Here is a 13,523-nt window from a genome sequence, read left to right as displayed (position 1 = left end):
TCTTGTCTTCCCTAGATTGCTAGTTGGTTGCTTCTTTAAAAGTTAATAGTTTTCGGATCCGCCATCTGTGGTGGAGCCGCCACCAAGGTGCAGATTTTTGTGAAGACCCTGATGGAGAAGGCCATCACTCTCGAGGTCGAGCCCTCGGATACAATAGAAAATGTAAAGGCCAAGATCCAGGATAAGGAGAGAATTCCTCCTGGCCAACAAAGACTGATCTTTGCTGGCAGGCAACTGGAAGATGGACATACTTTGTCTGAGTACAACATTCAGAAGGAGTCCATTCTTCATCTAGTGTTGAGACTTCGTGGTGGTGCTAAGAAAAGAAGAAGTCTTACACCACTCCCAAGAAGAACAAGCATAAAGAGAAAGAAGGTTAAATTGGCTGTTCTGAAATACTATAAGGTGGATGAGAATGGCAAAATCAGTTGCCTTCGCCAGGAGTGTCCCTCAGATGAATGTGGTGCTGGAGTTTTTATGGCCAGTCACTTTGACAGACATTATTGTGGCAAATGTTATTTGACCTATTGTTTCAACAAACCAGAAGACAAGTAATTGTATATTGGTTAATAAAGATATGAGCTAACAAAAAAAAACAAAGTTACTAATGCTTTGGAAGATTAATCGATTTTTGTTAAAATTGTGTCTAAGATTGAAATCTCGTCTAAAAGCAAGAGCCTCGGTAATTTTCTCGTGTAGGTAAACGGGCACACACTGCATACAGAAAGTTGATGGCATCTATTTTGATTGCTCTCAGAACTTTAGTGTCTATTTCCCAGGTCTAAGCTGTAGTCTGATTGTTAAAAGTTGCTGAATAAGTTACCTCAGAATGTGACACTCAGGATAAATGAGGTGGCCGTGTGTTTGTATCAGATGACAGTACAGTTTCCCTTTGCATAGGGTTAGCTTTATCTGTTCCTGCTAGAATGCCACTGAAGCATGTGGAAGTTCCCTCTTCTCACTGAGGTTGCATTTATTACAGGGTTACCGATACTGGGCTGGCATCGGAGTCCTCCAGAGCTGTGAATCCGCACTGACTCATTATCGTCTTGTGGCCAATCATGGTACCTGCTTTTTTTGCCTTTGACGTTACCCCCAAAAAAAAAAAAATTAATTTTAAATTTATTGTACTGCTTGAAATACTGTGACTGGCTCTCAAGTGGAATCATCTTTACACTAGTTGTTTAGGAAGTACTTTTTAAAAATTTGCTTTGGATTGCACTTCTTAGTATTGTGTGGGAAAGAAACTGAATTTAGCTTAGATGACTTTCACACTGCGTAGACCACAACAGAAAAACTTCCTTTAACGCAGCGTCTGTTGGTATCTGGCAGCTGGAATGGTACTTCTCACTGTGGGACCACCCCTCTGACTTTCCGCCCCGTGTTGCTTCGTCCCTGTTTCAGTTGCTAGTGATATCTCGCTGACGGGAGGCTCAGTGGTGCAGAGAATAAGGCTGCCTGATGAGGTTGAAAATCCCGGAATGAACAGCGGAATGCTTGAGGAAGATTTGATTCAGTATTACCAGTTCTTAGCTGAAAAAGGGGATGTCCAAGCCCAGGTATGTGTTTAAAGGTCTCCTGCAAGGCACACTGCCTTGTGTAGTACAGCCTCTGGGGGCAGGCAGTTGGAGCTATAACATGTTCACTGAGCTATTATTAGCTATAAATTAGTCCCATTTACTCTCCAAACCTTCCATTTGGATTCTTCTGGGTTGTGACCCAGGCATCGATGGTGCCTTAAAAGCTGGCCAGGTGGCTCCAGTGTGCGCCACAGTTGGATTGGAGCAACATTACAGTGATGACGAAGGCTCTTATTGGAGTCACCGAGATAAGAACTGTTGCTTCCTCTAAACAGAAAGTCTCAGGAACACTTTTCATTTCAGATGCTCTTCAGAGCTATTTACCATTCGTTTCCTTTGCTTATCTTAGACTATAATTTTCTCAAGGTCAGGGAGCGAAGTAGGCCTGTTTAATGTAAACTGTATGACATACATCAAAGTATCATGTGTAATTTGTTGTTTCATGGGTTGTTTTGATGATATTAAAAAAGAGAACTTCACCATCCATCTTTTTTAAGTTGACAGTTCCTTCTGATTTATAAACATGTAGGGATGAGCAGTAGATACTTTTCCAATTAATTTTAAGACTAATAGAAGCTAACACTGTAGATTAGTTTGGTTTGTTTTTGAAACTTAAGTAAAAAAGAAATAGTCATATGGCATATTTTTGTTATCAACTTCTTTTGTTCAGTATTGTTTCTGAAATCAATCCTTGTGTTTTCACATAGCTGTAGTTCATTGATTTGCATTGCTGTGTAGTATTTTGTTGTATGAAACTATCACAATTTATCCATTTTATTCTTCCCAGATTTGGGCTATTAAAATAATGCTATGTGCGTTTTCTTGTACATTTCTAATGCAAATATTGTCTCAAATTTTCATAGCTTTATAGAACTTAGTATCTGATAGAAATACATTCTCCCACTATCATATTTTCATTATATTTAGCTCTGATTTTCATCATTTTTTTGACTCTTGTGTAATTTAGAAATGAATTGCTTAATTTCCATGTCCAGTCAGCCCTCTGTATACTGCAGGTTTTGCATCCACAGATTCAATTAACCATGGATCAAAAATATTCAAAAAAACTTTTTTTCCCCAGAAAGTTCCAAAAAGCAAACTTGAATTTGTTACACATCGGCAACTATTTACATAGTATTCACAACTATTTACATAGCGTTTACATTAAATTTTATAAGTAATCTGGAAATGATTTAACATGTACAGGAGGTTGTGTGTAGGCTGTACACATTTTATACAAGGGGCTTGAGCATCTGAGAATGTTGGTATCTGTGTCGGGGAGGGGTCCTGGAACCAATTCCCTATGGATACCCAGGGATGACTGTACATGGGAATTTTCTACTTACCTTTTTTATTGTTGGAGTCTCTCTTAATCCACTGTAGTCAGAATATGCTCTTTGCTGTTAGTTGCTTGCGATTTCTCGAGACTTGCTTTATGCCCCCATCCCTTGGTCAGTTTGGGCAAATATTCCGTATGCTAAAGAGAATGAATTTCTGCAGTCATTGGGTGTAGTGTTCTGTATGTGTCAGTTGAATCAGGTTTCTTCATTCTTTATTCAAATCTTTTGAATCCCTACTGGATTTGTCTGCTTTTTCTGTCGAGTGCTGAGATGACATGATTGAAATTTTTCACTCTGGATTTCTTTCTTTTAGTTCTATTTCACTTTATATTTTAAGCCATGATGAGTTGCATACAGACTTAATACTTATCTTTCTTTTGAACTAACTTTTGTATCATGAAATGTCCTCTTTTAATCTCCAGAAATATTTTTTGCTTTCAATTCCCTGGAGAAGGGAAAGGCTCCCCACTCCAGTATTCTGGCCTGGAGAATTCCATGGACTGTATAGTCCATGGGGTCGCAAAGAGTCAGACATGACTGAGCGACTTTTAACTCACTAACTTGCTTAATACTGGCGTAGCTGCCCTACTTTCTTTTGGTTAGTATTTACATAGCTGCCCTGCTTTCTTTTGGTTAGTATTTACATGGAATATCTTTTCTGTCTTGTATTTTCAATCTTCTAATGTTTAAGGTATGTTTATTACAAGTATCATATGACTAGTTTTGTTCATTTTTAAAAGTCTATTCTGACAGTCTTTTAATTAGAGTAATTAATGACATATTTGGATTTTAATTTTCTATCTTTCTTGCTTTTATTTTGCTTTTCTCTGTTCCCTTTTCTCTCCTTTCTTACCTTCTTTTGGTTGGAGGTTGTCTGTATTTTAACCCTATGTATTTTTGAACTCCATAAGATAATTGTTCTTTTATACAGTCCATCCAGTATAGCATTCCTCACAGATTTACCTTTCTGTTGTTCTTTATTTCTTATCTCATCTCCAAGCTTCCTAGGATAATCTTCCCACTTCCGGAAGAACACCCTGTAATTAAAAGGATTTGAACTTTTCTTTAGTTTGTGTGGAAATGCCTTTTCTCACCTCTTTCAGAAGGATGTTTTGCAACTAAAAGCAGATGTTTTTAATTTTTTTAAAAATGCAGTTAGAGTAGTATCCCATAAGAAAAATGTTTACTTTTCTGCGTTATGGACAGAACCCTTTTTGTGACCAAATGTTTCTTGTTGGGCTAATTTAATTACAGGCCAGATGCAGGTGCTGCCATTTACAAAACCTTGCCTCCATTTTGTTCATTTTCAGGTTGGCCTGGGACAGCTGCACCTGCACGGAGGCCGTGGAGTAGAACAAAACCACCAGGTACCCTTCCTGATCTTCAGGCTTCGCTTTCATACTGTGGCGAGCTGTGCCACTCCAAGTGTGTTTCTTGCAAAGTCAGTGACAAGAGCAAGCTTTGTAATTGAGTCACCATCACAAATGAGCTTTCAAGGTCTAACCCCTGAGGAACCTGAAGAACAAAAATGTGGTCATACTTTGCAGTGATGGGAAAGGTTTTATTAATTCCAAAACTAGTTGTCAGTGCTGCCAAAAATGCATAAGACAGTGTCTTGGTTTTCTATAGGTATGTGATAGACATATGTCTGAAAACTCCTATTGGAAAGTGTTTCCTAGAACTGAGGAGACCTCAGTGTTGAGTTTTTGAGAAATTAGGTGTGTGCAGCTGTAGCAGTCACATCCATTTCCAGTCCCTAGTGTTTATCTGTTTTTTATCTGCTTTTTGTCCTGTGTATTGCTCATCTCTTCCCTTCTTTCCTCAGTACACCTGTCATTTGTGTGAATAATCTCCTGCCTGCATTTCCTAAACAGTAACTTGTATGGGTTACTGCAGATGTAAACTGTGCATCTGATGGTGCAGTTCCCTTGCTTTAATTTCTTTTGAGTGGTCTGTGATTTCCAGTAGCTTGAAAGCCACAACCTTCAGCGTGACCTCCAAGGCCTTGGACCACGCTGTTTCCCTTGCCAGCCCCTTGCTTTCTGAGTCATAGGCACAGGGACCTTTACTCAGGTCTTTGAAAATACTAAGAAGCTCCTATCTCGGAACTTCTGGAAGGCCAGTCCCTCTGTCTAGAGTGAATATTACTATCCCACCTGACAGTTCATACTCATCCTCCAGAAGTCAGGTCCAGTGTCTCTTCCCCTAACACGTGTCCCCTGATCCCTACCCCGCTGCAGGAATAGGTTGTGTACCACAGTTAGGAGTTCTGAAAATCTGTATTCCCTGTGGCCTTTGTCATTGTAAATTAGTCAAGTATGTAATATAATTGTTTCTCCTGCTAGAATGAGAGGTTCAAAACAGCATGGGCTGTGTCTGCCTTCTTTGCCACCTCATTGCCTGCGCCTGGCAATGCTTAGCATGTAGTAAGTTCTCAGTAAGTGTCTGACTAATGAAACTCTGTTTTTCTGCCATACCAGTTAAATGTTCTAATTAAGGTTATTTTATACATCATATTGCATCAACTCTTAAGAATTAGATCATAACAAATGCGTTTATCACTGAAACAATACCAGATATTGATGCTTTTTAAAAATTACTATGCAGACAGCATTTTGACAACTCTAGGTGCCTCTTGGATGTTAAAATTTCATGTCATTGTGCCCATGAACCCAGCAAATGAACTGGTTAGTAAAAATGTCAGGTGAGAGAACAGAAATCTGGTTAAGAGTTTTCTGCTTACTTTTATACAAGTTTCGGGATGTTCCTGGTGGTGTATGCTACCTACCTGGGAAGCAGTTACACAGGGATAAGTTTTCATAGAAGAGAAGGCATTCTCAATACATAATTGCGTGAACTCAGCCAGCATTGAGTAGTACCACTGTCCCATTCACCACAAGGCATTCAGGATACAGCGCTGGACCTTGCCTTTAGTTCTTACATTTTCAGAGCCTCAAATTTAACATTAGTTATTTTTTTAAACGGTCACACCAACAAACAGCAGAAGCATTAGTTATTTTTTTAAACGGTCCCACCAACAAACGTGTAGTAAATTGTGATTATTGTTACAAAGGAGACTTAGAGTGTCCAATGATAGGTTCCTTACTGGAAAGTAGCACTTGTCTCTGAAGAAATGTGGTTGACATTTAAGTTAAACCTTGGAGGTAAGGTCATCCCAGGCCAAAAAGAACAGATGTGTCTAGGTCCTCAGGCAGGAAGGAACATGGCTGGTGTACCCGGAGTGCAGTGAGCAAAAGGTGAAACAGTGCTGAGATAAAGGGTCTGATCTGTTGCTTACAGCGCTTCAAGGAACTGGAAGGTCCAGCCTGTTGAAACTTAAGAGCAGTTGCTTTGGGTGACCCCAACAATGAAAGCAGAAAGATCAGGGAGGGGCGCTTTGCAGAAGTTCTGCCAAGAAAGAATGCCACTTTGATGGAGCCGTGGGGAGGGAGGGGGTCGGTGCGCTCCAGGCCTGCTCGGCGGTGCAGGAACCAGGACCCAGGGCTGGATTGACTGCTAGACTGCTGGGCGCCTGCGCAACCAGCAGATGTTGCGTTGCCATTTACTTCAACTTCTATGCTTCACTGTAACAAGATTTTTTTAATGTTTCTGAAGTAATTATTTTGGTTAAAAGCCAAGGGCAGATTCTGTTAATAACTAATAATTTTCATAAATACCTTCCCACAGAGAGCATTTGACTACTTCAATTTAGCAGCGAATGCTGGCAATTCCCATGCCATGGCCTTCTTGGGAAAGGTACTGTACATCCAGTAAACATTTTCTTTGCTAGCAAGAGGTGTTCACCTATTAAGCACATACGGTATTTGTCTACAATTTAACAAAAATAAGCTGGAAATAAGATTTCCAGTACAAGCATATTATATCTTAAGTGCTGCTCTGAGACATTTTCTTAGGTAACTTAGAGGGAACATAGCATTTGCTCATCAGTATGTTAATTCTCCACTGAAGCTAATTGTCACTGTCTGCGGACCTACTTTTGGTGTATGATATGCAATAATAAGGGATTTATTCTTTATGTTGTGCAGTTTTTTGCTAAGTCTGTCATAATTGCCTGTTTACTTCCATGTTGATTTGAGACAATTAGGGTGTGTTGAAATTTATCTGCAGACCTTATTTAATGTCTTAAATATGATAGCCATCACCCACTTCTCAGTGCAGTTCTTTTCTCAACCAAGGAAACATTTAAGTCTAGAGACTAATGAACAGATTCCGTACGTCACGGAATGTTCTCACCACTTCCTTTTTCATTATTTTGAAAACCAACACAGTGTAAACCAATGAGTATTTTCACCCTTAGCCAAGTCCTGGGGTTAGGAGGCTCAGGTAGAATATATCTCAAAGGTTTTTACAAAGAGAAAGATCTCATCAGTATTTGCCACACGATCACAACTGGTCATTTGGGGCCTGAGAACTTTACATTTACACTTTTCTAACTGCTGCAGTGTAGAAATTGGTATCGCCCATCTATTTTTGTTAGCATTTAAGAACTGTTTCTTTTCGGCCCTCTCGATTCTTGCTCTGAATTTCTGATTTTCCCTATCTCAAAGAAAGGTTTCCTTTCCTTATCTCCCTGATACACACATGGATAAAAACAGTACTACCGGTCATTCAGTCTTCTTTCTCTTGGCCCTTTTATCAGTTCCCATACCCGGTACTCTATAATAATTCAGTGCTTGAAACCTTTTAAAATAACTTTTGAGTTACCTCTTTTCCTGAACTTAAGACTCTCCTTGCATCTTATCATGGGGAAAGCAGTGGACATTGTCCTCAGCTCTCCTTTTCCTCGTGTAATCACTTATTCCAAGCCACTGATTGACCATTTGACTGCCCTCAGTCAGCGCAAGAGGAAAGATTTGTCTTGGGCTTTAAGATCACTTCTCCTGAGATTGATCAGTGAACTGATTTTATATAGTCATGTTTATAGATAAGTCGTAAATTTGGTGTGACCAAGAATATATTAAAAATACCTACATTTAAGATTTTGCTTTTAATTCTAAAATACCCTGTGGGAAACTATAACACTTTGTTGAAAGAGTTCATGAAATCATGAGATGAGATAGGGGAAAAATGTAATTGCTAAGAAGGTTACAGCTCATATTGAAACTGGAGTCTGTTTTCCAGATGTATTCAGAGGGAAGCGATATTGTACCTCAGAGTAACGAGACAGCTCTTCACTACTTTAAAAAGGCTGCTGACATGGTAAGAATTCTCGACTCAGTGTATTGAAATGTGAGCCATATTTCTATTATTTTAAGAGATAAGTTTTTAAAGGAATTAATCATAATCAACTTATTCCATAAATTATTCGAAGTGCTTATGTTAATATGATTCATTTGGATGAACGGATTAGGAAGAAACCTCAATAAAAAGCTATATACATAGATATGTGTGTGTGTGTGTGCGCGTGTATTAGGGACTAGATCATTGAACATTAAGTCTGTTTCAATTTCACTGAGAAGTTTCCTGGCCAGGGAAATAATGATTTTAGTAGTAGAATTGGGAGTTATATAATTTACCCTGTTTGTATTGCAACTTGAGGTTTAAAGCTTCACTGACTAGTTTTGATCATTGTAACACACAAGTTAGGCTTTCTTTGGCCCCGAGAAAGCTGCCTCTTGAGTATTTAAGACACTCTGACGCCAGTGTGTGCACTTACCTCTGTCAGCTAGCACATGCTACTGACCGGGGCCGTTCTTACTAGTTGGACTAGTACAACTAGTACGTGTTGTCCCAGACAACAGTTGAGCTTTTCCTGAAGCGGCACTGTGACACTTTTTTTAAAGATGCTTCTGTCCTTCTGATTTTAGGTGGATACTAGATTTTTCTCTGTAAGGTCTCAAATCAGTGATTGTCTTTGTTCCACAACAGTCCAGCAACCTTAAGCACACCCTCACCACTGATCTCAATGTGTTGATTCTGCCCTGTGGCAGCATCTTCTTTGTCGGGGTTGGAGGTTACCAGTGGAAAACCACCCCCCAAAAAACAAAAGTGACCTACTTTTAATTTTGGAAAGATTAAATATATCAGTCATGTTTCATATCACAGATTTGTGAGCCAGATATTCATAGGTAAGTCACCAAAATTTAATTCTAAGTGAATTTACTCTTTACTGTTTTTCAGCAAATATTGAATGTTAGGTCTCCAAAACTCAGTATCCTGTTTAGTCTGATGGGAAGGAGGAAATTCTGTTTTGAATTGAAAAACATACTAAGACATGTTTTGAATATGCTTATAAATTATTTCTTTTGCAGTCACTTTTTCTTGCCTATTTTTTTTTAATGAATCCTTTAATTTTGGTCTGGTTGGCAGGGCAACCCTGTTGGACAGAGTGGGCTTGGAATGGCTTACCTCTACGGGAGAGGAGTTCAAGTTGTAAGTTTTCAGTCCTAACGTTCTGACTTCAACAAGCAAGCAGCTAGTGACATAGGGAAGTGTTCCTTAACTATCCCCCAGTCAGCCCAGGTGAGGCCATTTGGTTTGTAACCAGAGCTCAACCTGGAACATTCTCTCTCAGTTGGGTTCCCCACCACCCCTCAACCTGTCCTACCACAGCAGCTATCTTCTAGGTGTGGCTGTGTCTCTGACACCTTCTCAGAGCGTGAAACTGTTTCTCACGTTTTCATCTCTGCTCTTCACCTCTCTTACTCGCCCATCTGTCTCAAGCTCCAGTATCTCCGGGCCGCTTCGTCACTCAGGCCTAAGAAAATTCTCAGGTCCTGTCGTGTGGAGTGAGGAGAGCTCTCTGTGCCACCCCTTTCCCGTCTAGCTGCCACCTCTCTCCTTTCCAGCCCTTTCCTGCAGCCCAGGTTTCTCCAGAGAAGGAAGTCTGTGAGCGGCTGCGTCCATTCCTCAGCTCTCAGCAGTCAGGCTTCCACCTCCTGTCGCTGCTCTGCACAGCCCAGCAGTGACCTCCGCGTCAGCCCGCACGGCGCTGGTTCTGCCTCCCCCAGACTCTCTCCTCCTCGGGGCCGTCCGGGTTTTCCAGGGCCACTGCGCCTTGTTCCTCTGTGCTTCTTGCTCACGCTGGAGGCCCCTGGATCCTCACCACTGTCCCCACCTCTGTCCGATCTCCCCAAGCCGTGTATTCTTTTAATTTGGGCCCAAACTAAGAGCTCGGTAGAGAATTCTAGCCTGTAGGCATTCCCTAGCACGAAAGACAGGGATGTGGTCTCATTTTGAGTCCATCTAGTCATGTTAGGATAGTAAAATCCTGTAGTGACCTTTGTTTTCAGTTTTCTCTGGGGATATGTGTGATATTTGACATCTGATAATGATGTTTGATAAGCTGTTCAGGGATGGAACTAATAAGAGAATGCTTTTTCTTATTTAATGTTTAAAAATTGAGGTTTAAAAGGATTTGTTGATTAATAGAAAAGCTGTGACTGTTTCTTAGTTTTTGGTCTGCTGTTTTAGTAGTGTTGTTCATGCTTCCTGAGTGCAGACATACAAGTTGTTTCACAAAATAATGTTTTTGTTTTTCTTCACGGTCTTAAATGTTAATCCACCATGACTTAAAAAATATTACCATCTGTGTATTATTAAAAAGAAGGTCTCTTAACGACTTCAGGAATACTGTGTGCTTTGTGAATTCTTTTTATGAATGAATCTCCTGACTTCGGAATATGTCAGTCTTTCAAGCCTTCTCATCATGTGATGATGTGAATTCTTTTTCTCCAGAATTATGATTTGGCACTGAAGTATTTCCAGAAAGCTGCTGAACAAGGCTGGGTGGACGGGCAACTGCAGCTTGGCTCCATGTACTATAGTAAGGAACGATGGGTGCTCCAAGTCTAAGCTTCCTGTTTTCCTCTAGGTGTCACTGTGATATGGAAATGAGAGCTGTTGAGTTTCTATCTGATTAATGTCCTCCCAGGTCAATAATCTGTGCACATCTTGTATTGCCCTGGAGAATATATTAATCTGTGTTAATGTGCAAATCTGTATTAATAAGAGTCACATCTTTCTGAAGTAAGAATTCTGAGCTCCATTTAGTTTCATTCCTGGATGAGGCCTCTCTGATGCGTCAGCTGAATCACACTTCCACTGTCCCTGCCCCGTACAGACGGCATCGGAGTCAAGAGGGATTACAAGCAAGCCTTGAAGTATTTCAACCTGGCGTCCCAGGGAGGCCACATCTTGGCCTTCTACAACCTGGCTCAGATGCACGCCAGCGGCACCGGCGTGATGCGCTCATGTCACACTGCCGTGGAGGTGAGGGTTCTTCTGCGCTTGCCTGGGAGGAGAGGCTGCTGTTTTCTTTCTGGCTCTCTTGGTGTGGCGTCTTCTAGAGGAGAAACAGACTCAGCTGACTAGCCCTGAGACACTGAGGGAAGGCTCTGAGGATCTCTGTGTCACTGTCGCACTCACTGATTCGGTCTGTCTGTCCCTCCTGGCGTCAGCCTTTACAAGAGCGGATGTTATTGTGTGCAGTCTCTCTGGCGCCTAGGACAGTATCTGAGACGTAGCATCAAAAAGTGTATGTTAAATGAATATTGCAGGGGGAATGCTCATATCTCCTAGCTGGGACCTTTCCTCTTCAGCTTTCTCATGATTGGCACTTCAGAGGGATGGTGTTAAACGCTTAGCACAGTTTTAAGGGCTTCCCAGGTGGCACAGTGGTAAAGAATCCACCTGCCAGTGCAAGAGACGTGGGTCCAATCCCTGGGTTGGGAAGATCTCCTGGAGAAGGAAATGGCAACCCACTCCAGTGTTCTTGGCCTGGGAAATCCCATGGACAGAGGAGCCTGGCAGGTTACAGTCCACAGGGTCGCAAAGAGGTGGACAGGACTGAGCATGAATACACACAGTTTATAAACCTCTGTGCTTCAGTTTCCTTCCTTGTAATATGGAGCTGTTCCTGGGACTTAACCTAGTGAGAGAGTGGCCCCTCACAGGAGGAGTGAGTGAGTTACTGTTCTGAAGCCTAAGTGAAAGCTTCAAATTAGTATCCCAGTTTTATATATATATATATATATTTTTTTTTTTAATAAAGCTGCCAGAGATTGAGAGAACAAGCTTAACAATGGCTTGTAGCCAACGTGCAAAAAATGATTTTCTGACACACCTCTGTTTTGTCCTGTCCACACAGTTGTTTAAGAATGTGTGTGAACGGGGCCGGTGGTCTGAGCGGCTCATGACCGCTTACAACAGCTACAAAGACGGAGACTACAACGCTGCTGTGATCCAGTACCTCCTGCTGGCCGAGCAGGGCTATGAAGTGGCGCAGAGTAACGCAGCCTTCATCCTCGACCAGAGTAAGGCCCACTCCCATCCTGCCTGGGGGTTGGAACACAAGGTGCACGTCAGGTTCAGTTCAGTGCACTTCAGTTGCTCAGTCGTGTCCAACTCTTTGCAACCCCACGAACTGCAGCACACCAGGCCTCCCTGTCCATCACCAACCCCTGGAGTTTACTCAAACCCACGTCCATTGAGTCGGCAATACCATCCAACCATCTCATCCTCTGTCGTTCCCTTCTCCTCCCGCCTTCAATCTTTCCCAGCATCAGGGGCTTTTCAAATGAGTCAATTCTTTTCATCAGGTGGCCAAAGTATTGGAGTTTCAGTTTCAGCATCAATCATTCCAATGAATATTCAGGACTGATTTCCTTTAGGATGGACTGGTTGGATCTCCTTGCAGTCCAAGGGACTCTCAAGAGTCTTCTTTAGCACCACAGTTCAGAGGCATCAATTTAAGACATCAGGTTAACTTGTTTAAAAAGAAAAGCCACAAATGTATTTTTTTATTGAAGTGAACAGCCCACATGCTCAAGTTATTTTACCTCAGATCTCTAAGCCATCAAAGTGAGTTTTATGGAGTTGACACTAGAAATAGATCCGACATTGATCATAAAATTAACTGCTTTCAGTTAAATACATTTTTCAAACTACAGCAAATACAAAAACATTGTTTTTCCAGTTGCATATAGATTCCTAGTGGTTCAGTGCGAAATGTCAGACTGCATAAAGCACAAGCTGGAATCAAGATTGCAGGGAGAGATATCAGTAACCTCAGATACACAGAAGACACCACCCTTGTGGCAGAAAGCGAAGAAGAACTAAAGAGCCTCCTGATGAAAGTGAAAGAGGAGAGTGAAAAAACTGGCCCAACATTCAGAAAACTTTAAGATCGTGGCATCTGGTCCCATCACTTCATGGCAAATAGATGGGGAAACAATGGAAACCATGACAGACTTTATTTTGGGGGGCTCTAAAATCACTGCAGATGGTGACTACAGTCATGAAATTAAAAGAAGCTTGTTCTTTGAGAGAAAAGCTATGACCAACCTAGATTAAAAAGCAGAGAAAGTACTTTGCTGACAAAGGTCCATCTAATCAAAGCTATGGTTTTTCCAGTAGTCATGTTGGATGTGAGAGTTGGACTATAAAAAAAACTGAGCGCCAAAGAATTTATGCTTTTGAACTGTGGTGTTGGAGAAGACTCTCGAGAGTCCCTTGGACTGCAAGGAGATCCAACCAGTCCATCCTAAAGGAGGTCAGTCCTGAGTGTTCACTGGAAGGACTGATGTTGAAGCTGAAACTCCAGTACTTTGGCCACCTGATTGAATGAGCAGAGTCATTAGAA

At 41.3% G+C, this 13,523-nt stretch overlaps 1 protein-coding gene and 1 pseudogene across 2 annotated transcripts in view; both read left to right on the top strand.

The window, feature by feature from the left end:
• SEL1L (SEL1L adaptor subunit of SYVN1 ubiquitin ligase) overlaps positions 1 to 13,523 on the top strand; it is a 57,904-nt gene that overhangs the window by 30,812 nt on the left and 13,569 nt on the right. For both annotated transcript variants that reach the window (XM_020885104.2, XM_020885103.2), the window contains 9 exons: positions 983 to 1,064; positions 1,405 to 1,559; positions 4,231 to 4,287; positions 6,608 to 6,676; positions 8,063 to 8,140; positions 9,251 to 9,313; positions 10,619 to 10,706; positions 11,004 to 11,152; positions 12,030 to 12,195. In XM_020885104.2, the coding sequence (XP_020740763.1) occupies positions 983 to 1,064; positions 1,405 to 1,559; positions 4,231 to 4,287; positions 6,608 to 6,676; positions 8,063 to 8,140; positions 9,251 to 9,313; positions 10,619 to 10,706; positions 11,004 to 11,152; positions 12,030 to 12,195 (907 nt within the window). The remainder of the gene's footprint in view (positions 1 to 982; positions 1,065 to 1,404; positions 1,560 to 4,230; positions 4,288 to 6,607; positions 6,677 to 8,062; positions 8,141 to 9,250; positions 9,314 to 10,618; positions 10,707 to 11,003; positions 11,153 to 12,029; positions 12,196 to 13,523) is intronic.
• On the top strand, positions 40 to 976 carry LOC110132021 (ubiquitin-ribosomal protein eS31 fusion protein-like; annotated as a pseudogene).

This window comes from Odocoileus virginianus, chromosome 6, assembly GCF_023699985.2.
Source record: "Odocoileus virginianus isolate 20LAN1187 ecotype Illinois chromosome 6, Ovbor_1.2, whole genome shotgun sequence".
NCBI classification, from domain to species: domain Eukaryota; kingdom Metazoa; phylum Chordata; class Mammalia; order Artiodactyla; family Cervidae; genus Odocoileus; species Odocoileus virginianus.
This window is presented reverse-complemented; position numbering and strand designations above follow the sequence as displayed.